This window comes from Numenius arquata, chromosome 1 (assembly GCF_964106895.1).
Source record: "Numenius arquata chromosome 1, bNumArq3.hap1.1, whole genome shotgun sequence".
Taxonomy (NCBI): Eukaryota; Metazoa; Chordata; class Aves; order Charadriiformes; family Scolopacidae; genus Numenius; species Numenius arquata.
This window is the reverse complement of record NC_133576.1, coordinates 112358869-112384137: the sequence shown is the minus strand read 5'-3', so window position 1 is coordinate 112384137 and position 25269 is coordinate 112358869. Positions and strand designations below refer to the sequence as shown.

General features: G+C 40.3%; 1 protein-coding gene across 1 annotated transcript; it reads right to left on the bottom strand.

Annotated features, from left to right (window-relative positions):
* Window positions 1-787: 787 nt before the first annotated feature.
* MRPS31 (mitochondrial ribosomal protein S31) lies at window positions 788-24610 on the bottom strand. The gene is made up of 7 exons (XM_074152732.1): window positions 24460-24610; window positions 21328-21618; window positions 20472-20630; window positions 15081-15227; window positions 11956-12026; window positions 7497-7640; window positions 788-2121 (listed from the first exon to the last, which is right to left on the bottom strand). Exons 1-7 carry the CDS (start codon window positions 24588-24590, stop codon window positions 1910-1912), a joined length of 1155 nt encoding a protein of 384 aa, XP_074008833.1. The 5' UTR covers window positions 24591-24610; the 3' UTR covers window positions 788-1909.
* Window positions 24611-25269: the final 659 nt, after the last annotated feature.

Below are 25269 nucleotides of genomic sequence, written 5' to 3'. Positions count from 1 at the left end.
CATTCTCTCCATTAGCAAGCCAGGAAGCCTCTGAAAATTTTTCTGCAGAATTTGAACCTTGCTGTTCTTATTGCTAGAAAGTCAAAAAGCTGCTTTTCCCTTCCACAGCCCAAGCCTTGCCCTTTTCCAGACAAACTCACATCCTGCAGGTGAGGAGGACGCAGCAAGAATATTCCAACTCACAGAAAGAGGCCAACTCTCTATTTTTCATTTATTTTCTTGTAATTCTGATTTAAAAATCACTTTGCATATGAAGCCAGTGTTTTACCTTCATTCCCTAACTTCTTCCTTCCTGCTTGAGTTACTTTCCTCAGCCTGGAGAAAAGGAGGCTGAGGGGAGACCTTCTCGCTCTCTACAACTGCCTGAAAGGAGGCTGCAGAGAGGCAGGGGTCGGTCTCTTCTCCCAAGTCACAGGCAATAGGACAAGAGGAAATGGCCTCAAGTTGCACCAGGGGAGGTTCAGATTGGATATTAGGAAAAATTTTTACACTGAAAGGGTTACTAAGCATTGGAATGGGCTGCCCAGGGAAGTGGCTGAGGCACCATCCCTGGAGGTATTTAAGAGAGAGGTAGACATAGAGCTTAGTGACCTGCTTTAGTGATGTTTTTTTATCAGAGTTAGGTTGATGGTTGGACTAGATGATCTTAAAGGTCCCTTCCAACCTAGAGAATTCTATGAAATATGAGAAAGAGACAGGGGCGTATTTATAAGGCTGATAGCTGCTAAAGTGGTTGGGACGAACGCGAGAGAACAAGAACACAGTATGCGAGGCTGGAAATGCTCTGGAAAGTTAAGCAGTGAGATGTAATCCAGGATTTTGAACGACCAAGTAATTCTGGATGAAAATTTAACAAAAGATAACTGAAGTAAAATATATTGCAAATGCTTAATAGATACCTAGAACCATACACATTTAATTAGGATAAAGGATCGTTTACAAAATATGAAGTCAGTTCACCAACTTCAGAGGGCTAGAGAGAAAAAAGCAGTGGCATCATGCGATGGCGATCTGCAGGTGACAGCTCTCCCTGCCAGCAATGTCAAGTCCTCTCTCTAGCCCTGCAGATGCAGGAGATAAAGCCCCAGCTCCAAACACTGTAGTAATCATAAAACCGCTTGCTCTAATGAAAGAGAACTTTATGGATTACTTGAGAACCAGACACATTTTTTAACAACAAATACTGATGGGAAGTTGGTCAAAAGTTCCAGAATGGGTGTATGGATGGTAGGAGAGACTTCTCATATTATTTAATATAAACTCACCAGTGTTATGCTGTGCACACATCTCAGAAATACAAGAGCCTTTCACTGAGCAGAAGAACTAACAAGCATTCAATTCAAATGACTTAGTCATTACCAAAAATTTTAAGTGAACTAATAAAGATAACTAGTGAAAAGAGGATAGAAAGGATTAGTAACATCCAAATACTGGTGTATTTAAAGAATTAGCAAAATGAACTGTTACTATCTCAGTACCAGCTTTTCAAAATTAGAGCTGTATCAGGAGTTTTTAAAAATAAAAGCATTGCAGGTCTTCCAGAATGGGAAAGATGATCAAACCTGTCAAAATACACACCAAGTGCGAAGGATGTAGGAAGTGGAATCAGACCCAATAGTTCATCTGGTCAAAAGATGAGTTTCAAATTTAAAAGACAACAATTTTGATAAACTAAGTTTTAAATGCACATTCTACAAAAGCCATACTTTCCAGCTCCTTCTTTTGTTGTCAAAAAAATATCTACATATACATGGACATATACACATGAAAGTACGACCTTTCAGTTTATTATTAAAAATACAACTTTGAGGTCACATGTTTACTATGCACTGACAGTATTTCCATGATAAGAAATCATCAATTTTGATGTAACGATTCTTCATTTCAAAGTTAAGCACTTTCCCAAGTTTCAAATCTCTTGAAGAAGTTCCTTCTTTTCTTCAAAATACTTCTGAAACCACTCAATATGCTCAATCTTCTGTTTAATGCTGAGGTACGGGTTTTTTGAAAGCCCACAGATGACTAGTTCCATGAAGTGGCGAATAGGTCCTTGCTTGGGAAAGTCTTTGAGGTGTTTCTCCAGAAAGATATGTTCATGAAATTCACCATCATCCTCCATCCCTAACAGAAGGGACAAAAAAAGACAAAGTTATTATCATAATATAACAGCAAATTTAAAAAAATTAAAAAAGGATATAGTTTGCAAACAATCTTAAATTAGTAAAATCAATGGTTCTGTGCCTTTTAATTCTTTTGCACAATTAAGCCAACCACACAAAAGTGGAAGGAACTGCAGAATTTTAAGACATTAATTTCTCCTTCCACACAAAAAATGTCAGCATATATCATACTCCTGTCTACCGCATCACTTCCATTTTGTGCTCTTATTTATATGAATATCTAATATTTAAATCAACTGTCTGGTTGGTAATCTTGCTGAAAGCTGAAGCCAGGCCAGGGGGGGATAACTAAAGAAATAAATCAATCTTCTTGCTAAAAAGCTGTTTGTTCAATACGTGAAAATTTTGATTCACCATGGGTACCGGCTTTTAGATCAGGGACACTTTCTTAATAAATTATTTAAGAAAATACTGATTGCCTAAATTCTGCAGAGGCTTAAAGAACACAAACTCCTCTTGAACAAATGACGAGACCTCATAAAGTATCTAATACTGAAGAGCTAACACAAACTTTCACGTTCATTCCAAGACATGGTTTTAACATTCTATTGCTATCAATTAGGCACAGAAGATTGTTTTTCTAACAGTTTCTGAATCTGTAAGTATATGCTGATGTAAAAATGTTGTGTATCTCACCAGCTGCTACTTTTAAGTTGTAACCAGCACAAAAGATGATGCATTCAAAAGCATCCACAGGACCACGGGACAAGGGACTACTGTAGATCTCTGATCAAGCTCAATTAAGATCCTATGGTAGATTTTCGTTCTCTGTCCTGTGGATTTCCTTTGCTGCTGTTCATACTACAATGCCAGCATACACTAGACAAAGACTCAGAACACAAATTCCCACACACAGAAAAAAAGGCAGCTTTCGCAGTTCCTAATTCCGAGATAAAAAACTAAGGCAAACTGGGATTTGCAGTTGAAAGATTTTTCTTCAGTTAGGGATACATGAAAAGTTTTATTCGATCCCCATTTGCTATAAATTTGTAAATGAGATTTGCACCTTTCAGTAAAATTCTGTTACTAGAGAAAAAATATTGCATATGAGCATTTCCAGACCACAAGCGTAAGTGTACATGTCTTTCTGTTCTAGCTAGGATATGATATATTACTTGACAAAGTTAAATCAGTACTATTAAAATTGAGGTAATTAAATCATGTCAGCCCTAGGCTTCCTCCTGTGTTACAGCTCCTACAGTTTCAGAAGAAATGATGCACATCTCTGGGATGGAGAAGTCTCACAGCTTGTATTCATTAAGTTCACATTATTTCTTTCCTGTTTTAAACTCTAGGTACTGCAGTATCTCAAGGAGCTGAGAAATATCTCTATTTTTCCCAGCTATATGGGAGTGTATCAATACCAGCTACATGCCACATTTATCTCCCTTGTCCTTGAAAAAGATTCTTCAGAATCTCCCTTTATGTTTAAGGAGGGGGGTGGAGGGGAGAAAAAGTCATGTCAGCTTTAGAAGGTATATTTCTGCTGTGCTTTGAAACCTATGTCCAATTACAGAAGCAGAGAGATGATCCTTTTACCACGCTACCCACACCGACTTTCCCCCACCAAGGGAAGGTGGAATCTCACTGTACCTGGATGCTGCTGGTTGCTTTCACAACCTAACATTCTTTCCAGATTTCCATACTTTTTCTGGTCACAGAAATCCAGAAATCACAGAAATCTAAACCAACGAACCCACTACTGAAAGAATCTGAATAATGCTGAGAGTAAAATTTGGCCTTCTGGATGCTCTTCTTTTGGGCATAGACACAGGGTATCAGGAAAGACTATGTCTATTTTCATCTCTAACCCAAATGAAATGAAGCCACTTATAGTCTCACAAAAACACAGGTCAGAAGGAAATATTCCATCATGTATTTTGATCTCTCATTTGTCAAAGACGTGATATATGGTTTGGGGATGAAGTGTTAAGTCCAAACATTTCAGTTAGACCACATATTGCAGCCCTCAAAAAAGTAAAGTGTGCATCACAAAGAGAGACCACAATTGCCCAAAGCATCAGAGGCCAAGACCTCTGGTGGGAACTGATTAGATGAGATATGCTTGCGTTACCCCCCCCACCTCCAGCAAACCACAACTCCTGCTGCATGAGAAGAACAAGCCTGTCCTCCAGACTCTCTTCCACTGTCCTCAGAAACCTAATTTGAAAGAACATGTGTGGTGGGAGTTTAAAGCAGAGGATTTCTTTTGTCAGTCTCAAAGCAAGAAATCACCCACTCTCAATATCCTATTTCCAGTTCCCTACGTATAACAAAACTGAAAGACTGGGGAGTTTCTCTAGGTAAAACATGAATCCTTCCAAGACATGAGCAACCTTGCCTTAAAGACAGCACCTCAAATGCAGATGTCCATTCTTACAGGGAGTGTTGCTGACAGGCTACAAAAATGACTAAGTATCCTGATCTAGTGAAAGACGTCCCTGCCCACGGCAGTGGGGTGGACTACATGATCTTTAAAGGTCTCTTTTCCAACATAAACCATTCTATGATTCTAGGATTTTTAGAATGAGATAAATCATGCTCTTACAGTAAGTCCTGAGAATAGACCCAGAATTAGTAAAGCAAACCCCCATAAAATGATTGTGTAACAATTACAACCTCTCTTGGCAAACTGGTCCAATGCTTCTCTGCTGGAAACAGCATCCCAGCAAAGCAGCCAGAAAAAGAATTTGGAGAACTTTTGCCTACAGAAGCCATCAGGGACAAGTGAGGCATTAATTTTCCAAGGCTTCCATTAAGCCTATCACTTCTGCCTTAACAATCTCTGGCCCACGAGAAGTATATGCTCCTCAGAATAAGGTGTTAAAGCAAAGTAGCACCAATAATCAGCACTGTCCTTTTTAATGACTGCACTTCTCAGGATTTGAGTCATCAAGGCATAAATGCATAGAAACAATTTTTAAAAGGGGCAGAAATCAACATTTTTCCCAACTTTTTGCCATGGCACGTCATGGAGCAGAACTAAAGCTACTTGAAGCAGAAGAAGAAAGCAGAAAGGAGGAGGAGTGAGAATGATATTATGCAAGTCATACTAATGGTTTGCTAATCTGGCAAAAATTAATCAGAGGGGGAGAGACAGAGAGGAAAAAAGGTAGTTCTCTGCCTAACAGTGACTTAACTGCATCAGATAAGGGAAAGGACATGCAGGCAGAAGGAGGCAACAAGGCAGCAGGGTCAGGGGGGCAAGACTGCTACTGGATAATGCCGCAAGCCACTAAATCTAGCCACATCTTCGGATGTTTGCACCAAGGCCAGAGAAGTTTTAAAAATCATAACCATGCCCTGATGCCGCAAAGTGCAGGACAGTGCCTTGGTAAAGCACTCTAACAAGAACACCAGAGATGCTCTGGCGCCAAGAAAAACAGTTATAAGTGGTCCTCATTCTTTTTTATATTTAATTTAAAACTTTAAAGGTTTTCACAATGCTAGAAGCTGAGTAAACATGCTTCCTCAATAGAAAATTTCTCAGAATGATAAGGGATTGGAAGGGACCTCTGGAGATCATCTAGTCCAACCCCCCCAGCCAAAGCAGGTCCACCCAGAGCAGGTTGCACAGGAACATATCCAGGCAGGTTTTGAATGTCTCCAGAGAAGGAGACTCCACCACCTCTCTGGGCAGCCTGTTCCAGTGCTCTGCCACCCTCAAAGTAAAGAAGTTCCTCCTCATGTTTAGGTGGAACTTCTTATGTTCAAGTAAATTACACTTATGTTTTTAAAGCCACATGCTTATGGCATAAAAGAAAAAACACACATTTCTTGATAGAGAACAAGCTGAGGTAATGTCCTCTTATTGAGGGAGATGACTGTTACAAAACTGCAAAATTAACAGCAGGAGGGGCATCTTTCTTTTGCAGAGCCACTGAAATTATAGTATGTTGAGATAATTAGAGCAAGGTTCTCGAGCTTTTAACTGTACTTTGACGTACCTAATCTGATTAACAGCCTGTGGCTGGCGGTTTGATAGAATGGAATTTTACTAACTTGATATTTCAACCTGAGAGGTGATAGATTTTGGAACGCTCCACTGGAATTTTCCACATGACTAGTCTTCGTGGACAAATCAATAAAGATTTTTGTTTAAGTATATGTAAAGACTCTTTGTCCATTTGCCACCCCATCCCAGACAGCACAGTTCCGGTCACATTGCTGCAACAGAAAAACCATTGGCTGCCAAAGATGCCTGGTCCACTTATGGCCCCGGACAGCAGGGTTCCAGCCACATTATAACAACAGAAAAACCATTGGCCGCAGTGGTTTCACACTTGCAAAAACACGACTACATTACGCTCAGATTTCTACATGATGGAACAGATCAATTCTGGGAGCAGTGATTAAATTCTGCGAAGAAACTGCCAAAATAGGATGAGAATAAAAATTAAGAAACAATGAACCACATTATGCAATTTGCAACTCAGTATAGGACAGATTTTCAAAGACTCCCAGCTTCAGATACTAACCTGTTTTGCTTTCAGTGACTGAATCATTCTAAAGTAGTTCTGTTTGAAGTCTTTAAAGTCTTTTTAAAAAGAAAACCCACAGCCAAGCTCTCCTTGAAGTTATGAAGTCCCCCATTCCTAAAGTGTACACTTGCTTTGTGTAGTTCTTCTTCTCTTCCTTAACATTTGCTTGCTCTTTGCTGGCTTAACTTCACACAGAGCTTTTATTTTTTTTATTTTTTTTTTAAATGGTAATAAAAGTAAATACCATGCACAAAGATGTCTAGGTAAGATAGATGGCCAGAATGAACGAACATTGTGACTGTTTATTCTTATGAAATAGATAGAATGAAGGGAGTTTAACACTCAGCTGGCACAGATATGGAACTGGCAGACAGCTGATTAGGATCCAGCTAGTAACTTGGGCCAAGAGCCACACCAAAGACCAGAATAAGCATTATAAAACACACACAGCAGTTTTAAGATTCCCTATACTCTGCTAGAAGCTTCTTTAAAGAAGCTGCAGAGTAAAAAGTATTATGTAATAGACTTGAATGGCCTTTTGGTGTTGAAAACATCAGGGCTGAGGGAGGTAAGGAGGGAGTGAGTTCTCCCCTTTTTGGCAGCAGCCAGTCTTCAGATCAGCCAAACCACCTGCAGGACTTCACCTGAAGAGTGCCAGAATGAGTTCATCTGACACATCTCTGATTTGGGACAGCTGGAAAGTTGTATTTGTTTACTATCAAATGCATGACTCGCAGCTGAAACACTATGTTAAAACAGTCAAAGGTCACAACATGCTCTAATTCTCGAAAAAAGATAAATATAGACAGATAATAAAAGCTAATAGCACACATACCAGCTTCATTGTCAATTGGGAACTCCCACAGTATTCCTTCTTTTGTCCACTGGATCATCTCCTCAAAACCATTTCGGGGAGGCTGTGCAGTTACTGCTGCAATCTCCTTCGCAAATTCCAGATCCCAAATTGTTGGTGAAGACACTAAAAAAAGAAATTTTGTAAAGATCTGTCAGCATGCCAAAGACTTCTCGTTAGCTAAAACAAAGTCCTTTAACATTAACCTTTACAGAGACTAATACTTTCAGCTGTGCAAATTTTTCTACCGTAGATGCCAGCATCACCTTTCTCAAATGAGAACTCTGTTGAAATGAAAGTCCATTAAATTCTCAAATGTCTGCTGAAAACGTATTCTGAACTCCTAGGGGACAATTTATTTTTAATCCTTTTACACAGAGCAGGAATTTAATTTTTCTTTTTTGTCTTTCGCAAATTGTACATATGACAAACTCTGAACTTGACTGGTGCACTCTGCTAAAGGAATCTTGCTTACTACAGGAGTTTTCAGGTGCTTCACAACTACACCTTCCTTCAGGGACACAACATCTATAAACGATAACAATTCCTTTCCCAACAATACTAAGCATCCCAGTTTGTCTCTTGGGCTTGAGAAATCCTGATTTCCTATTCTTCTCCCAAAGCCAAACAGTCCCTTTAGGGATGCATCTTTTCTGATGAATATAATTAATTTTTTTTCTTTAATCAAAGTGTACTTGTATTGCAGCAGAGTTAATCTTCAGGAGTTCCTGCCCCTCCACCCAGGAGAACTGGTCATGAGCCCAGTCTGAACCGCATTGCTGAAGGGAACAAGCTGTTACCAGAGGACAGGGAGGAACCGCTGGGAGTGCCTCGGGCTGCTGTCTCATCAGCTGGCCTAACTCTGGTCTCAGTCGCTCCCCCCTTTGTTTTCTTGCCTCTCCCCGTTATCAATTCACCCTAAGCTCCTTGGAACAGAGACCTCAATGCGAATTCAAATGTCACAGTCCATTTGAAGCAGATCATGGCCAATCAGCTATTCTTTTACTACTCATAAGTCGTAAGTGTTTAAAACTAAGATATAATTTCATCTTTGGCTCTGTGGCTTATGGCACAATTAGATTTAAAAAAAAAATTAAAAAATCTCCCCCCTCCTTTAAGAAAAAAACAAGGTGAAAGGGCAAACTTTTTTTTTTTTTTTTTTTTACATACTGAAGTGTTTTCATTTTTTGTGTTAAATCAGAAGATACTTTTTCAAATGATTTCTTACTTAGCAGGGAAATTTCCAGAACTATATTCCCTAGCTGCCTACTTTGATTTGAGGGCTGGAGGCAGGAATGAAATACAGATAAAAGACAAGATGAGAAATCATACCAGAACGAAATTATTGTCCACATCTTAGAATACCTTCTAATAATGCGCTACTAATAAATCTTCTAATGGAAGAGAGCAGAAACTCATTTTTTCAAGCGTGCAGTAAAGGTGATAAACATTATATTTTCACCTCCGTGAAACAGAAAATAATACTGATATTTTATGTTAACAGTTACTGATACTTTATGTTAATAGTTATGAAGAATTTTTTCAGGGTGCAAATTTACTTTTCAGTTAACATTCAGGTTTTCAAAATAAATATTCAATACGTAACACAGAACTTGCTTTTCCATCATGTATGAACAGTATTTGAACTCGTTATCTCCACTAATATGAGCCAAGAAAGTGAAACCGAATGAATCAAGGTATCAAGTATCACACTGGTATTTCCTGAGATTAATGCAACAAATTTTTTTTGTCATCAGGCTTAGTCAGTGAGTCAAGTAAAAAGCTTCCTGGCTCAGAATATATTGTAGATTTCCTCAAGGCTACCTGGAATCAAACAAGGAAACACCACATAAAAAGCTGAAAGAAGCTTACTTCTTAATATCTAATTACAAATCCAATGAAGTCTACTTGGTCTCTTACACAATTTGTGCACATTCCAGTTTTGTGTTAAAAAACAAGTGTATCTCAACTTTTCAATCCAGGGTGATGACTCTGTGCCACTGCGTCTGCATTGTGCTCATGCAAAAGGGAAAGGCTAAATTCTCACCATTTTACCTGAGTCAACTCAATTTTACCTGACTCAACTCAAATGCCAGTTACTTGAACATCACATTTGTCAAGATAGCTAAAAACAAACGCTGCATCGCTCATTATGGTTTTTTATGTAAAACAGACCAATTTTAAGGAAATTATTCGTCTTAAAACCCAGCAAATTGAATTCCATTCTAACAAGCAACTTTCATAGTCCACCACAGAGGTGGCTGCATTCAGAAAGCTCACAGCTGCTTGAAAATATGCAGAGAGCACTATCTGACATTTTACTAAAGAAATTAAGTAAACAAATTAATTTCTCCCTGCTGTTTCAAGTGTAAAAAAAAAAGCAGAAAACTACTCAGCTAGAATCTGGCAAAACCTAACAGTCCTACTCTTAAAGCAGGAACAAATACATGTAATTTTTCTATAATTTTCTAAGATATCCGAAATAAATACTATTTCTTCTTCAGCTCCTGGCTTTATACATAGTTCTAAGTCACTACAGTGGAATAAAGCTGTTTTTCCAAAGGGCCTCAGAATAGTTTAGGGATATAAGCATGTAAAAGATCAGCACTAGCCATGCAGAGTTTCATTGTTCAGAAAGAAAGAGAGGGAGTTCTTTACGTGACATTCCCATATTCACACATTCTTAGCCAAAATCCAGTCTGTAGTAAAGCTAAGTCTTCATGCGTGAAAGCTGTCCCCCTCATGTGGCATTAAGACTGTTCCTGCAGAGCTGTGCCGTTCAGTGACTATGAAGTTGGGTCATACCTGTTTTGCTGTTGTTTTTTGGTTTTATTACATGAGTTTTAGTATATATATATGGATGGTGGATAAGGAATTGGCTGGATGGTCGCATCCAGAGAGTGGTGGTCAGTGGCTCAATGTCTGGATGAAGATCAGTGAGAAGCAGTGTCCCTCAGGGGTCTGTATTGGGACACGTACTGTTCAATATCTTCATCAATGACATGCTGGGATTGAGTGCACCCTCAGAAAATCTGCAGATAACACCAAGCTGAGTGGTGCAGTTGATGCACCCGAGGGATGGGATGCCATCCAGAAGGACCTGGACAAGCTCAAGAAGTGGGCCTGTGTGAACCTCATGAGGTTCAACAAGACCAACTGCAAGGTCCTGCACCCGGGTTGGGGCAACCCCCAGTACCAATACAGACTGGGGGATGAAGGGATTGAGAGCAGCCCTGCTGAGAAGGAGTTGGGGGTACTGGTGGATGAAAAGCTGGACATATGCGCTCGCAGCCCCAAAAGCCAACCATCTCCTGGGCTGCATCAAAAGAAGGGTGGCCAGCAGGTCGAGGGAGGTGATTCTGCCCCTCTACTACGCTCTGGTGAGACCCCACCTGGAGTGCTGCGTGCAGCTCTGGAGCCCTCTGCACAGGGAAGTCATGTACCTGTTGGAGCAGGTCCACAGGAGGGCCACAAAAATGATCAAAGGGCTTGAGCACCTCTCCTATGAAGACAGGCTGAGAGAGTTGGGGTTGTTCAGCCTGGAGAAGAGAAGGCTCCGGGGAGACCTTACTGCAGCCTTTCAGTACTTAAAGGGGACTTGTAAGAAAGGTGGGGACAAACTTTTTTGTCGGCCCTGTTGCGACAGGACAAGGGGTAATGGTTTTAAACTAAAAGAGGGTAGATTCTGACTAGTAAGGCCAAATTTTTTTAAAATGAGGGTGGTGAAACACTGGCACAGGTTGCCCAGAGAGGTGGCAGATGCCCCATCCCTGGAAACATTCAAGGTCACGTTGGATGGGGTTCTGACCAACCTGATCTAGTTGAAGATGTCCCTGCTCATTGCAGGGTTGGACTAGGTGACCTTTAAAGGTCCCTTCCAACCCAAACTATTCTATGATCCTAAACATATATGAAGAGCTTTACAGTAGGTAAAGCAAGGCATTGTTTGTCAGCCACTTACAGGATCTCTCAACCTACAGATGCAACACAAAAAAAAAAAAAAAAAAAAAAAAGAGAAAGCCACAAAGGAATCGAACGCGTGGTCTTAGTTTTTTTTCCACCCTGCTTATGCTTAGCCACCTGCAGAGCACGGTTGCTTCCCTGACATCACAGCCTTGTGTTTCTTTGCCATAAAATGAAGGCAGCAAGTCTGCAACTTGACCACACTCACAGAAGACTGGCCTTAGTGACAAAAAGCCAGTTTTACCCTTCAAGTTCAGTAACAGAATGTCCTGATCAATATGGAAAACATTAATCTATTACACTGCATGGAAGTTTTGCTTACTAAAAATCAGAGTTACATTAAAGTATTATTTTTTTATAGGTCTGAAAGCAGGAAGTTAACAGGTCATAAGTCTCCTTCACAACAGTGAATCTCTTGATATTCTAAAAATTCAGAACTTGGCTTCACTGAGTTTTTAATTATTGAATTTCCACTAACCTGTTTTCAGTGCGTTTTCTGTTTCTGTAGAAGCCTTAGTGAATATATTAAGCCTCTTCCCCGCTTTGAGACTTCCATAAACAAAAAAGAAAAACAATATTTAGTATTTCACAACACTTCACAACATTGCCAGATAACAAATTTAAAAGCACAAAATATTCTCATGGACTAACAGATCTCCGGAGAAAAAAAAAAAATGAGATAGTGACTCTCACTAAATCCTCAGGCTTTTACCCAGAGAAAGCGTTTATGACTTTATTATTCATCTGTAACAGAGCTTCCCAAAACATTTCTGTGTGAAAGAATGAGCATAAATCAAACCTTATATTTGCAGACATTTTTTTACTGAAGTATTTAGGAAACTGAACAAAGCTAAACAGTATGAAACCACAGACTCAAGCAATTTTACCAAGTTGCAACTAAAAAGTGAATCCGGTGATTTGGGTTTTTTCCCCTGTAAAAAATATTGCACAATTCAGGAAAAGAAAACACAACAGCTAAATCAAACAATTCCTGCTTTATGACATAAATAGCCTATCTGGCAGATTACACAGCCACTTTCTCTGCCATATGACAAACACTCAAAGTATATCTGTATGATATATTTTAAAAAGCATCACCCTGATGCTCTAAAACTCTGACCATCTATTTTCAATCATATTTATCTTTAGCATAAGCTTATACTAAAAAAAATAAAATGCAAGAGTTCAACAAGTAATCAAAATAAATTTTCTTATAAATGGAAACAAAGAAAAATCAATGCTTTTACTGTAGAACTTGAGAACTTACACTGAATTTGAGAAAAAATGATTCTTTTAATCATACAATCTTCCAGGTTTCCACTGAAATTCTAACCATTCCTACTTTATGTTATTACATATTCACTGTTACCCTGGCAATACCTGCCCTTCCTGACCTTAAAATTTCTCCTTTCTGGATTTACTGCAGATTTCCGATGGCCCCAACTATTTTTGCAAACCTGCTCTTGTCATATTACATTTTACTGATGTAACTACCCTGGATCTATTTCAGCACAGAGCAATCTAATTACAGAGCCTTAAAAGAATGTTGATTTAGGATTATATTTTCCTATCTGTGTGTAACTCCCAATAACATTGGCTGAAGATACAAGCACGACTTGGAAGAACATTTATTTGAAAATGACTAGTTCAAATGACTATAAAGCAACATCACTCATTTCATTGAAATCTACTAACTCAATTTACACTTCAATATTCTTCCTAACCCATTCTTTTCATATTATCAATAGGCAAGTGTACTTATTAGATTTTCAGGGAGGCAGGAGGAAACTTAGGACTGAAACTGGAGACAGTTTGCTCAATACAGGGATTTAAAAAACTATTTTAAGGTACTGTTCCTGAAGTTACATACCAAGTACAGTTTCATCACATAAACAGGGTGAGACAGCTTCTCAGGTATCATAAATTTAATAAAAGTTCTCAAACATACGTGAAATTCACTTTCCTTTGCAGTATGCTAATAGATGAAAAGTTTAGCAAAGATAAAATATATACACTGTACAATCACATAAAAGCTCGGGTTTTCAGTTTATACTTCTAGATCATATTATTTCTATTCTTTCAAGCTCTGAACACCTTAAATAAAGTTTTCTCATAGTCAGTCAAGAATCATAGCCTAATAACAAAATTACTCTCATGTGACCACCAACTCTATCTGATAATTATCCCCAAACTAAAAATAGAGCTATTCAGCATTGATAATGAAGTCACTTCCCTTGCTCCTCACACCAGCAACTCAGGACAGAAATATTTAAGTCAGGAGGGCTTAGTCTAGAACCCTGTTCCACTTCTTCCTTTCAACTTCCATTACAAGAAGCTCCTCTTGCACTTTCCACAAGCTTTGCATCAGGAAAAGAAAACACTGCTTGCTGGCCTTGCAGCACTGAAAAGACCCAAGAGATACTTCCCTAACACACCTTTAACAGTTTGGTAGTTCAAGAACAAGGAAGGTACACAGCAACATTTCAGCAAGCAGGCTAAGTTCTTCTAATGACTGGCTACAGCCACATCCTTGAGGTTTTTGCATGATCTACATGGCTCAATGCATATGGTACAATTTGTTGCTTATGGAAAGTCACAACCCCCTGTTTATGATATACTGAAATAGATGTCTCGGCCAAAGAGGGCAGAATACTGTACACCTACCCACCCATTAATTTATGCCCTTTATTTTTTTCTTAGTTATCTAAAGTCTGCCTTCAGCATTCTCTATCTAAACACAAACAACTCCCTCAACTTCCAGACCCTAAGTCCAGGGAAAGGGGATTCATTTGCAAATTAAATGAATGATTAGAGAAGTTAACCTTATTAAAAACAGAACTGCTAGAGAAAGAATATACTGAGAAGGAATGCAATGATGAGCTGCCATGGGAAAACAAAAAGACCACAGGCAAGAAAGCATAACTTACAGGAGTTAAAAAAAAATAATAAAAATCTAAGAGCATTCCTTAGTTCATTGAGAAACAGACTGGCCACATAAACAGCAGCAAGATAAAATTAAGGAGTACCCTGAGTAGCCATTTACATTTATCATGTAAACGGCAAAATTCATTTCATAGACAACTATGTCACAGACAATAGAAAAATAAATTACAAAATCACTTATCAGTTGCAACAACGTGGTAAAAAAATAGAAGAACCTTAAAAATCTCTTTAAAACCCCAACAGAATGGGTAAAAAATTTCTAAACATAGAATATTTATCAAAGTTTTCCATTAGATGAAAATAAGCCTTCAAAGCCTCGATTTTGCAAAAAGTTAAGTGATATAAAATTGTATTATGCGTGAAAATAATTTAAAGTAGTTAAAACAAACACAATTACATTTCAGCACCAAATATTTTTAATTATCTAAAATTTGGTATTTACAAGCGCACATTATTTAATTAGCTGTTTAACATTAACTGATGTGTTCTCACAGAAGCTTATTTCAATGTTAACAGCACTTTTTGAAAAGACCTTAAGTAATTTCTTAAAGCTCTGAAGTATCATGGTAACATGAATATGTACAACTAAATCTAAAATATTATCCATTAGTAATTTTTTTGGCACGCTCCTTCTATTGGAAGGGAATACAACAAAAATACCTTCTGGAGTCAAAAGACTGAGGTGAGAATCTTCCAGGCCTGATTCTTTGACCATCCTCATCCAACTCCAAGGAAATGCGACTGGATATCCTCACACCTCTCTCAGCTGGGGACTGCCTTTTAACTGACATTTCTGAAATAACGTTGCTGAAATTAAAAACATGAATGTAAAAACTCAACAAATTAACAAAGCAAGGAAATTCATCACATGTATCAACCTGAAACTCTCAATTGTTTTCATAAGCCTTTATAAGATAGAATTATACATTCGTCACAAAATACATGCATTTTTAAGTCATCAAACATTCAAGTCTTACTTTTTAAACCACCTCAGCTGTTATATTCCATATAGATTAAATGAAAAGCACTATTTCAGCCTACTAAACCTACAAGGGACACTTTCTGTGAAATTATTTAGCTTCCAACTAAAAGAAAAATTTCATCTATCTGCATACCAATATTCACAGAGTGCGCTAGGGATGTTTTGCTTAAGTAAATGAGGAATTTGTCTGGATACAAGGAATACGCTGAAACAGAGAGGCAAAAATCACCAGGTTTTTTGGACAGGAACGAGCACTGCCCAGGGACAGATCCCTGCTGCTGCAGACCAAAAGGAAGCTAGCCTTCACACATCAGCTGACATGGGTCAATCATGCCACCTTAATAAGTAGGTCACCTTTCCTGATCCACTGCAATCTGTTGCATTGCGTAATCATATTACAGCACGAACAAACCACATCTTTCTTCATAATTCTGCAGTCAAAAACTATACGTGAAGAACAAACGCTCTGATCTCTTCCGGCGCGGTTTGCGGCTCGTTCTGCATGCAAAGGAACAAACGCACCACCTCTCTGCCTCTGCCCATTAGTCCCCTTAACTGGTAACTCTGTTGGTTGGTAAAGACCAAGCTGGTAACTATTCCTCACAGCTTCTCTCTCTACACAACCACTGCCAGTAACATACAGTCATCCAAGATCACAATGCTCAAGTTTTAAGACATAAGTACAGCCTCAAAAAAAACCCAAAAATAGGCCAAGCCAAAAACACTGCATAGCCATTTTATGAAAATCTGAATGAAGTTCAAACTATGTTTTTAGTAGTTTAAATCAAATGAGATTTTATTAACAAGAAAGAAATACTCCTGGAAAATTGTAAAAGCTAATTGCCACAGCACAGTAGGATTCCTCTTCAGTCTTAGATGTGGTTGTGAATGGCAGAACAAGAATAGCATAGAGCTTCAAGTACCTACTCTGAAAGAAAGGCATCCAAAAACAAGTTTTAAATCATTTCATTTTAATCTGAAAGAAAAAATCAATCTCAGATTAGTTGTGTATCTCACACTAGAAATTACTCTATGAAGTGTCTGCTGGCATTAGCGAGCTGGTGTTGGGCCAGAGGCTTGACACACTTCTGAGAGTCAAGGGGACATAATTCCTAAGGTCAGTCACACACGGCCCAGCCCAACTGCGTGGCTTGGCTGCAGCCGGCAAGGCTGGAGTGTTCCTGTGCTACAGGGGGATCAGGCTTCTTCAGAGAAGCTCTTCTTACAGCCGACATTGATTTATTTGTACTTTTGCACAGCAGGTCTGGACAGACTATGTTACCAAGCTATCAGAACATGCAGTCAATGGTATCATTCCCACTGGAAAGTCCTAATGTCACCCCATCATTGGTATCTGAACACTTCTGTTAGCAACATTCATCATTCCATCATTAAGCATCCCTGCTTTAACTAAAACTACAAAGATCTTTTTAATGTCCTTTGTAATGAAAAATATCAGATTACAAACTAATACTCCTACCACAGTGCACCTACAGTGGTTAGATATTATATGATATTACATGATATTACCTCATGTCACAACGTGAGGTTAAAAAAACAAGCTCCTAGATACTTCTGCTTTCCAGACATGGGAAGAGGTAGAGCTTTTGTAATTAGCACAGATTCTCTCTCCTTCCTGATCACCAATCAACAACACTAAAAACAGAGACTCAAGGAGCTTTGCATATACGTCAGCCTAAGGTCTGAATTACTTTACTACTTCCTCACCCAAAACAGGAGCTGAAATTTCAACTTGTAATGCTGCAGATTTTATTTTGGTGTAGCGCTGTTGTAATTTCCACTGAGTGAAACTTCATCCCACACTGAGAAAACTAAATTCCTGTATTGTTAATATTTTCCCCTCCTAGCGAACACACTGTCCTCTCGCTGTCTGCAAAAACAAGGCGATGAGGCAACGGCATACAACAGTGACCTCTGGAGGCCATGCCACAATCCTGGGAAAACAAATTAGTATGAACCAAAAGATCCACACAACGTACAATTTATTCCATACCCTCATAAATGTCAATAGCAGTATCCCAATTTTTTGCAGCTGAGCATTATATGGCTCTAATGCTTGTGAAGGTATCTCATTTTTAAATGAGTTACTAAAGTAAAAAATAGTTTTACTAACTAAATAGTTACTAACTAAATATACTAAATAGTTACTAACTAAAAAATAGTTATAAATAATGTGGGTATATATATTGTCTTTTAAAATGTGTCAGTATATTGACTGGAAAACCTTTATGGAAAAAAAAAGTTAAATTGCCCGTATTCCCTTGTTGTTAAATAAAAATCAACACAAAATAATCATGTAATTGCTTTCTAATATATTAAAAGCATTTTAGTGCCTTCTGCTGGACTTTAAAAATCAGCAGCTGTAACACTGATCAGAATGCCAAAAGTACCAAATTCACCTCAGGGTCTAACTGTGAAAGGTTACTATTAACCAAGTTTTCAGTCATGAAAATCAGCAGGAATTGCTGGTCTTTCTGGAAAACTCATCCATTGATAGAGTTTCAAACTGTTACCTAACTAACAAGGAAGAAAATGGAACTTTTCAGCATACAATAAAAAAAATATTAAGAAATATTCACAGGTAAAAGCAAGCTGGTACACAAAGCTGCCACAGGAAGTAGAACTTGCCAGCTCAAAGCAGAGCGAGCCAGCCCCGCCGTTCCTAGCCAACCAAAAAGGCTGGGTTTGGTTCAGGAAAATGGATTTTTCTAACCATAATGACTCATCCACAAGCACGTTATAAAACATTGTAATAGCACATCTTAACCTATCAATCAACTAGATAGAGGCATTTTACAGTTCCAGGGCCTTTGGTTTTTGACTTTCTGAAGAATTTAATCTCTCAACAGAAAAAAGCCTTTTTGCTTATACTACAATTTCCTTAGATGCCTTCCTTCTTCCACATCAGTCATAGCTGGGTAGGTCCTTCAGGGAAAGTGCAATGGCTGGTAAGAACAGCAAGCCCTTGTTGTCATGTTCCTTATACCTTAAGGAATAGCCATTGTTCCTTATACCTTAAGAAATAGGTGCAGGAGCATATGAGGTTTGCCACTGTACGTATTAGCTCAGTATCAGTATGGTCCTCCAACATCTTACCAGAAATTGAGGGAGGTTCTAATTACGTTTAAGTTGGCCACACACTGCCAATGCTATTATTTAGATGTCTGTGTACTCTGCTCTTCTAAAAACCCCAGTGACAGAGATGAAACAACTTCATCGGTAATTAATAGTTTAATGAATATATTCTTTAGGTAATGTATTCCTTATTTATTCTATTTATACTAAGAAGTGTCTCTTAAGTAACACTGCGCACAAAAAATAAACCCCAAAATGCAGAAAAAAAATCAATCTTACATAAAACAAACAGATGCCTAACCTTGAAAGCTACTCATTTTGGCTCCAAAAGCCCAGGGAGAGATAAGCTTCTGTCAAGTTCTTGAGATCTCCTATATTCAAGCTGAGAGGACATTATGAAAACAGAGCGCCCACACAGCCTTTGGAGACGCTTGCATGTATGACTTAAAACCATACTTGCTCCTCTAATAGCACAGACTTCACACGTTTGGAGAGAATTTCATTCTGCTCTCCACAACCACTATTAGACCTCTTGGTAGAAAGAATCATGAATGCAGGCTAAAAGGGAAACTTGCACAGTTTCTCCCTTTTCCCTTCACAACCTCTGAAACACATGTATTTAGTTTAACAAAGTTATTCACTGAGCATTGTGCTTCCCAAACTATTTGCAAGCATCTAACTCGATCCATTTGCAAGCATCTGTCACATTCTTCCTTAGTTTTCATTTACAGACAGGGCAGCCTGACATCAGCCACAAACATCTCCAGTTTGTTGGCTACTCTGTTTACAGTTCGTTGATAAATACACAAATCAAATCCTTTACTGATCCCTAGAGCAACCTACGAATAATACAATAATGGGCCAACCTTAAGTCCTAGTTTGCGACAAATATCTGAAGGGAGGCTACAGGAGAGCTGGAGAGGGACTCTTTGTCAGGAAGCGTAGTGACAGGACAAGGGGTAATGGTTTTAAATTGGAAGAGGGGAGATTTAGATTAGATATTAGGAGGAAATTCTTTACTGTGAGGGTGGTGAGGCACTGGAACAGGTTGCCCAGGGAAGTTGTGGATGCCCCATCCCTGGAAGTGTTCAAGGCCAGGCTGGATGGGGCTTTGAGCAACCTGCTCTAGTGGGAGGTGTCCCTGCCCATGGCAGGGGGGTTGGAACTAGATGATCTTTAAGGTCCCTTCCAACTCTAACCATTCTATGATTCTATGAAATTCATTTTCACAGAATAAATTAAGATAAGAGGCTTGCAGTTCACAACACAAACAGCTATAAATAAAAGCTTCACACTCCTATTTTGCTGAAGATCCAATTTTCTGTTTAGTTCAGCATTTCACCTGGATTTAATGCCTTATTTTCTGAGTAGGTATCTAAATACTAGCTTAAAAAAGAGAACGAAAAAACTGTCTTTAGCCATCATCCAAAAAAGCAGCATGCACAACTGTTTCCGTTTCCAAACAAATGCTTCTCATCTGTTTGAAAGCCACACTGGAAACGGAGTTAAGCCAAGAGATGAGTTTCTTGGGTTGACTGGAAAGTTTTGAAAGGAAGGGTGGGGCTATAAATAGAGCTGCTCTAGTTCAGCTATGCAGAGCTGTCATGAAAATTCACCAGTCCAGACAGAATGTCTGAAACGTCCACAAATCCATCCATTGTGTGAGAATTTCAGAAGCTTAAAAGAAAAAAAAAAAAATCTGTTATTTTGCAAGCCTGTCCAAGAAAGTGATGATCCTGGGCGGGAAAACAATTCCATTTCTGCAAAACCATTTTAGAGTTAGGATAGCAAAATTTAGGGAGTCTGGTATAACCAGACCAATGATGTTCCCGTTATTCATTAATTCCAAATATAACCTGTCCGAATGTGTCTTTTAGGACCATCTTTCCAGCACAGAACCCAGTCACCTTCAAGATGACACTGCAAAATCAGAAATTTGAAAATTATTGAGAATAACATTCAAATATACAGACCGTATGTTAATAGTTCCCCCCTTTTTCTGTTTATCTGTGGTTTCTTCATGTCTTCTTAGTTGTGCAAGTAGTTCTGATTCTGTCTGTTTCTTGTTGAGTGGTAGGGAAGACGCAACTGCAGAAGCAGCCTCCACCAGCTCTGGATTTAAAGATTTGCCTCTGTAAGAGACGCAACAGATATGAAATACAAAAAAAAAAAAAAAAAAAGCCTTAATACATTTAAATTGTCATTTCTGTACTGTCATTCTATGTCTTAATAACTCAGAAGTTACAGTTAGGCATTGTCCCAAATGGGGGTGGTCAGGGGGACAGGCAGGTTTTTCCCTACGTTGCACTAGTCATCAACTGCCAAATGACACTGACAAGGTCTTGTTCTCAAACCCGGGAAGATCGCAGCCTTACACCACTGCACAGCTCCTCGGATGTGAAGCTTAGAAGACCAAAGGCAACACAGACCTGCAGGATTATAAACACGACGTAACACATTGTGGAGGAGAGCCACCAACAAGGCTTGACAATCATGATGCCATTTTTTTTTTCCTATTTTCTCAGTTCTGTTGTATTTTATTTGAATATTACCTCCCACCTCTCATTAAATTAACTCTGCACAGGCAGACGCTAGTGCTACCTTTCAAGAGTCTCAGTGCAGAAAAAGGTAGCATAATGTAGAAAGCATACATCTTTTGGCTAGATTCTCCCATGACTTGCTGCAATCTCCATCTACGCTACATTTCCTTACAAGGCTCCTTTTCCATACTTGGACATGGCATTTGATGCTTTATTTTGTCCTAGATAATGAAAAAAACAAACTTGAAACAAGGAGAAAAGAGGCTAAGAAAAGTTTGTTATACTTTACCGCCAGATGTCTTCTTTAGCTTTCTGAAGCATAGTACCTTCACTGTCTGGGCCTCCCAGTTTGTTTGTGGCTTGCTTTTTGATCTCATGTGCTTTTAACTGTTGGAGTTTCTTCCTGTAGCTCACTTCTACTTTCATATCACCAATAATGTCTAACAACTTCTGCTTCGGTGTTTCTGCCGTGCTGCCCTGACTCTTTGATGCCACTTTAGTAGTGCTGTCTTTGGAAGGAGTAGATTCGTCTTTCTCAGTAGAAAGCACACTGCTTGTGCTGAAGAGTTTCTGTATTTTGCTACATAATACAAAAAAACAAACAAACAAAAAATAATCAGAAGTTACAAATAGGGTCCAATGCTGAATTTGGTAAGCCTACCAAAAAAAGCCATTAGTTACAACTATCTAGGCCTAATCGAGTGCAAACTGAGTATGTTAAGTAAACATCAAGCATGCTCCTTTTGACTTTTGAGAAGGACTAGGACACTATGTAAAACTCTTAGGATTTTATGGATTCTTCATCACAAAATTCACGTAAACAACTTTATTTCCTCCACAAATAAGCCATGCCTAATCTAACAACTTCAAACTTTTAAAGTACCCCTGCATTACGTAGCAGACTGAGAGCTTGAATCTACTGGTACCTGATACTTAAGTTCATTAGTACTATAGAAACCCACTGAAACTCTTAAAATAAGGCAACAAAGAGATCACTCCTAGCCACCTGAAAAAAGACTGCACACACACATTTAGCTTCACAGTGTTTCACACTTGTGGCACTACTACAGATCATATTCCCCTACCCTATGCCCTGCAATATGGCAGCCAAGTATTTGTGTATCCATATGGGGAAATGGATCCTGCTGCAAGATAACCCAGTAAAAAACAAAAAAAAAAAGTCATTTTGGTCATTCTTCCCTCTCAAACAGCTCCTCTACCTAGTTTACCACGTCACTGCAAAGAAGTGGTAAAGAAGTGGCTTTTGCAAAGAAGCCAAAATTGGCACAGTGAGGGTGTGAAGCGAAGGACAGTGGGGAGCTGCTCAGGATGTTGCTGCAACACAGACACAACTGCATTCTCTAGAAAAAAGCCATCATAAAATTCAAAGAACTGTTCTTTTAACACTCTAAAATTAAATGTTTAAGTCTTAAAATTTAAAACTACTTTTCGGCTTAAAAATCACCGTCAAAATAAAGAAAAAAACCTTACAATTAAATATTTCTTTTGATTCAAAATAAAACACTTCAACAGATCTGAAGGAATTTTGACATACCTTCCCCCCTCATGCTCACCTCTCCCTGGCTAAAAAAGAAAAATCTGCTAGTATCAGCAGACACCATATTATTACTTTAGTCACTCTGCACTTAATAAATTGTCAGCATTAAATTGTCAGCATTAAACCCTAAGTTTCGATGTTGAGAATTAACAGGAAAATTTAAGGAAAGTTTCAGAACCACATTATTGAGAAGACAGTAGGAGTCCTGCTGTTTTACACTGAGCTGTTCTCCACAGATCTTTTTCAAACACATGTTTTTCATTAATTCAGGCTACATGCTCCTGAAAACTATTTATCCATTCAGAGATCTCCGCTTACAGTGTCAGAAAACCACACCAAGCCTGCAAGCCTTAAAACATTTCAAGTCAGGAGTACATTGCAGTTTGCGTTACTGTATTTCATCTACCATCAGGTTTGTCTTCTGCTCAGACAAAACCCACCCAGCCTTAGAAAGGAGACACAGATATGAAAGAAACCAACCTGCTCTATACATTAGGCTAGCACAGTATCAGAGCTTGTTCAAAAAGACCAAAGAGCTTTGAAATGAAAAAAAAAAAAAAAAATGCACAACTCATTTTTATTAAAAAACTCTTTTTAAATGACAAGTAAAAGTGAACTTCCAAATACTAGTTTTTGACCAGCGCTTTGGGCACATACCTCTGCCAACAGGCAGCACAGCTCTGCTGGTACAAAAATGCTGCCGGGGTCACACCGGAGTGCTGTTCACAGCAGTCACATATAGGATCATAGAACTGTCTAGGTTGGAAAGGACCTTTCAGATCATTGACTCCAACCATCAATGTAACATTGACAAAACCCACCACTAAACCATGTCCCTGAGCACCACTTTTACCCATCTTTTAAATACCTCCAGGGATGGCAATTCCACCACCTCCCTGGGCAGCCTGTTCCAGTCCTTAATAACCCTTTTGGCATAGAAGTTTTTCCTCATATCCAATCTGAACCTCCCCTGGCACAACTTGAAGCCATTTCCTCTTGTCCTATCACCTGTTACCTGGGAGGAGACACCAACCCCCACCTGGCTACACCCTCCCTTCAGGTAGTTGTAGAGAGCGACAAGGTCTCCCCTCAGCTTCCTTTTCTCCAGGCTAGATAACTCCAGCCACTTCCCTCAGCCACTCCTCATAAGACTTGTTCTCCAGACCCCTCACCAGCTTCATTGCCCTTCTCTGGAACTCACTCCAATACCAAAATGTCTTTCTTGTCATGAGGGGCCCCTAACAGGACACGGTGCTGAGTACAGGGGGACAATCACTTCCCTAGTTCTGCTGGCCACGCTGTTCCTGGTACAGGCCAGGATGCTGTTGGGCTTCCTGACCACCCGGGCACACTGCTGGCTCACCTTCAGCCGGTTGTCGACCAACCCACCGCTATCAATGCCGGACAGTCCGAACCCGGGCCCGGCCTCCTCGCTGCCCCATCGGGCTTCAGCCCTGAGGCACCGGGGAACAGGGCAGCCTTCGGGCAGGGCTGCAGCAGGCGGGCACCGGGCAGGCCCCGCGCTCCACCCGCCCGGTGCAGGCGCCACGGGCACGGGAAAAAGTCGCTAAAAACGCGTTTAACGCCAAGGCCGACGCCGGCGAACCGCCCCCGGTGCGCAGGCCGCGACGAGGCAACCCCCGCCCACGGTAGGCCCGGCCCCACCGGGGGCGGCTTTCCCGGGGAGCCCAGCAAACCCCGTCCCCTCAGAGAACCGCGGTTGGGGGCGGCTTTCCCGGGGAGCCCAGCAAACCCCGTCCCCTCAGAGAACCGCGGTTGGGGGCGGCGACGCGGCAAACCGCCCCCCCGTCGCCGTCGGGCGCCCGCTCCCCCAGGTGAAGGATTTACGGCAGACGACGGTACCTGTGCGGCGTCCCCGCCTGCCGCGCTGCCCCCGCCGCCTCCCGGGCGCTCGCTGGCCCGGAGAGGAGCCGGGCGGCGAGGCGACAGGAGCCGCCAGCCCCACCGCCCCAGCCCCGGACGCGGCTCCACATGGTGCCCGCGGCCCGGCGACCCGAGCGGCGGCGGCCCGTCCCCCGGCGCTGTCCCCCCGGTGCTGCCGGCTGGGAACGCGAACGGCGCCCAGCGTTCCGGGCACCAGCGTTCCGCCCGCCCCGCTCGGCTCAGCTCGGGTGGGCACGGCTGGCAGCAGGGATCCTGGTCCTCTGCCGAAACATCCCAGTCCTAAGGAATACATTTAATAGATTTCATAGATTTAAGTTCCAAAACGAGTCTTTATTTCACTTGTCAGCAGTACGGATGAAGACAAAGGAAACAGGTCGCAGCGTCCAGGGGAGTGCTGCCATGGTATCTGAAGAGCAAAGTTACCCCTCTGAAGGACAGATGATCATGTATTTCAGAGCATAAACTGTTTCAAGAAATTTAAAAGGAACTTCCTTTACAGCCAGCTAATTCAAGCACCTGTCACCTTTCTCTAAAGCTTGCGACAGTGAAAAAAATTAAAAAAAAAAAACCACCAGGCCTCCGGTTCCAGCCCATACGGTGCTTTTGGTGTGTACGTGGTCCCACGGCGATGTTTCACATATCCTGTTCACTGCCTTGCTTCTCGCCGTTTTCAGAGGGAGCTCAGGTGCCCAAGGAGTGTGGAGACACTCTCTGTGCCCAGCACGACTGCCGCGCTTTTTACAGAATCACAGAATCACAGAATCTTAG

Bases quoted from the DNA above. Each gene is read 5' to 3' on its own strand.
- MRPS31 (XM_074152732.1), bottom strand. From the start codon at position 24,590: ATGTGGAGCCGCGTCCGGGGCTGGGGCGGTGGGGCTGGCGGCTCCTGT. The intron at 15,228-20,471 runs GTCTGTATATTT...TTTTAATTTCAG, and splicing joins GGGGGAACTATTAACATACG to CAACGTTATTTCAGAAATGT. The intron at 12,027-15,080 runs GTATTTTTGTTG...TGTTTATGGAAG, and splicing joins CAGTCTTTTGACTCCAGAAG to TCTCAAAGCGGGGAAGAGGC.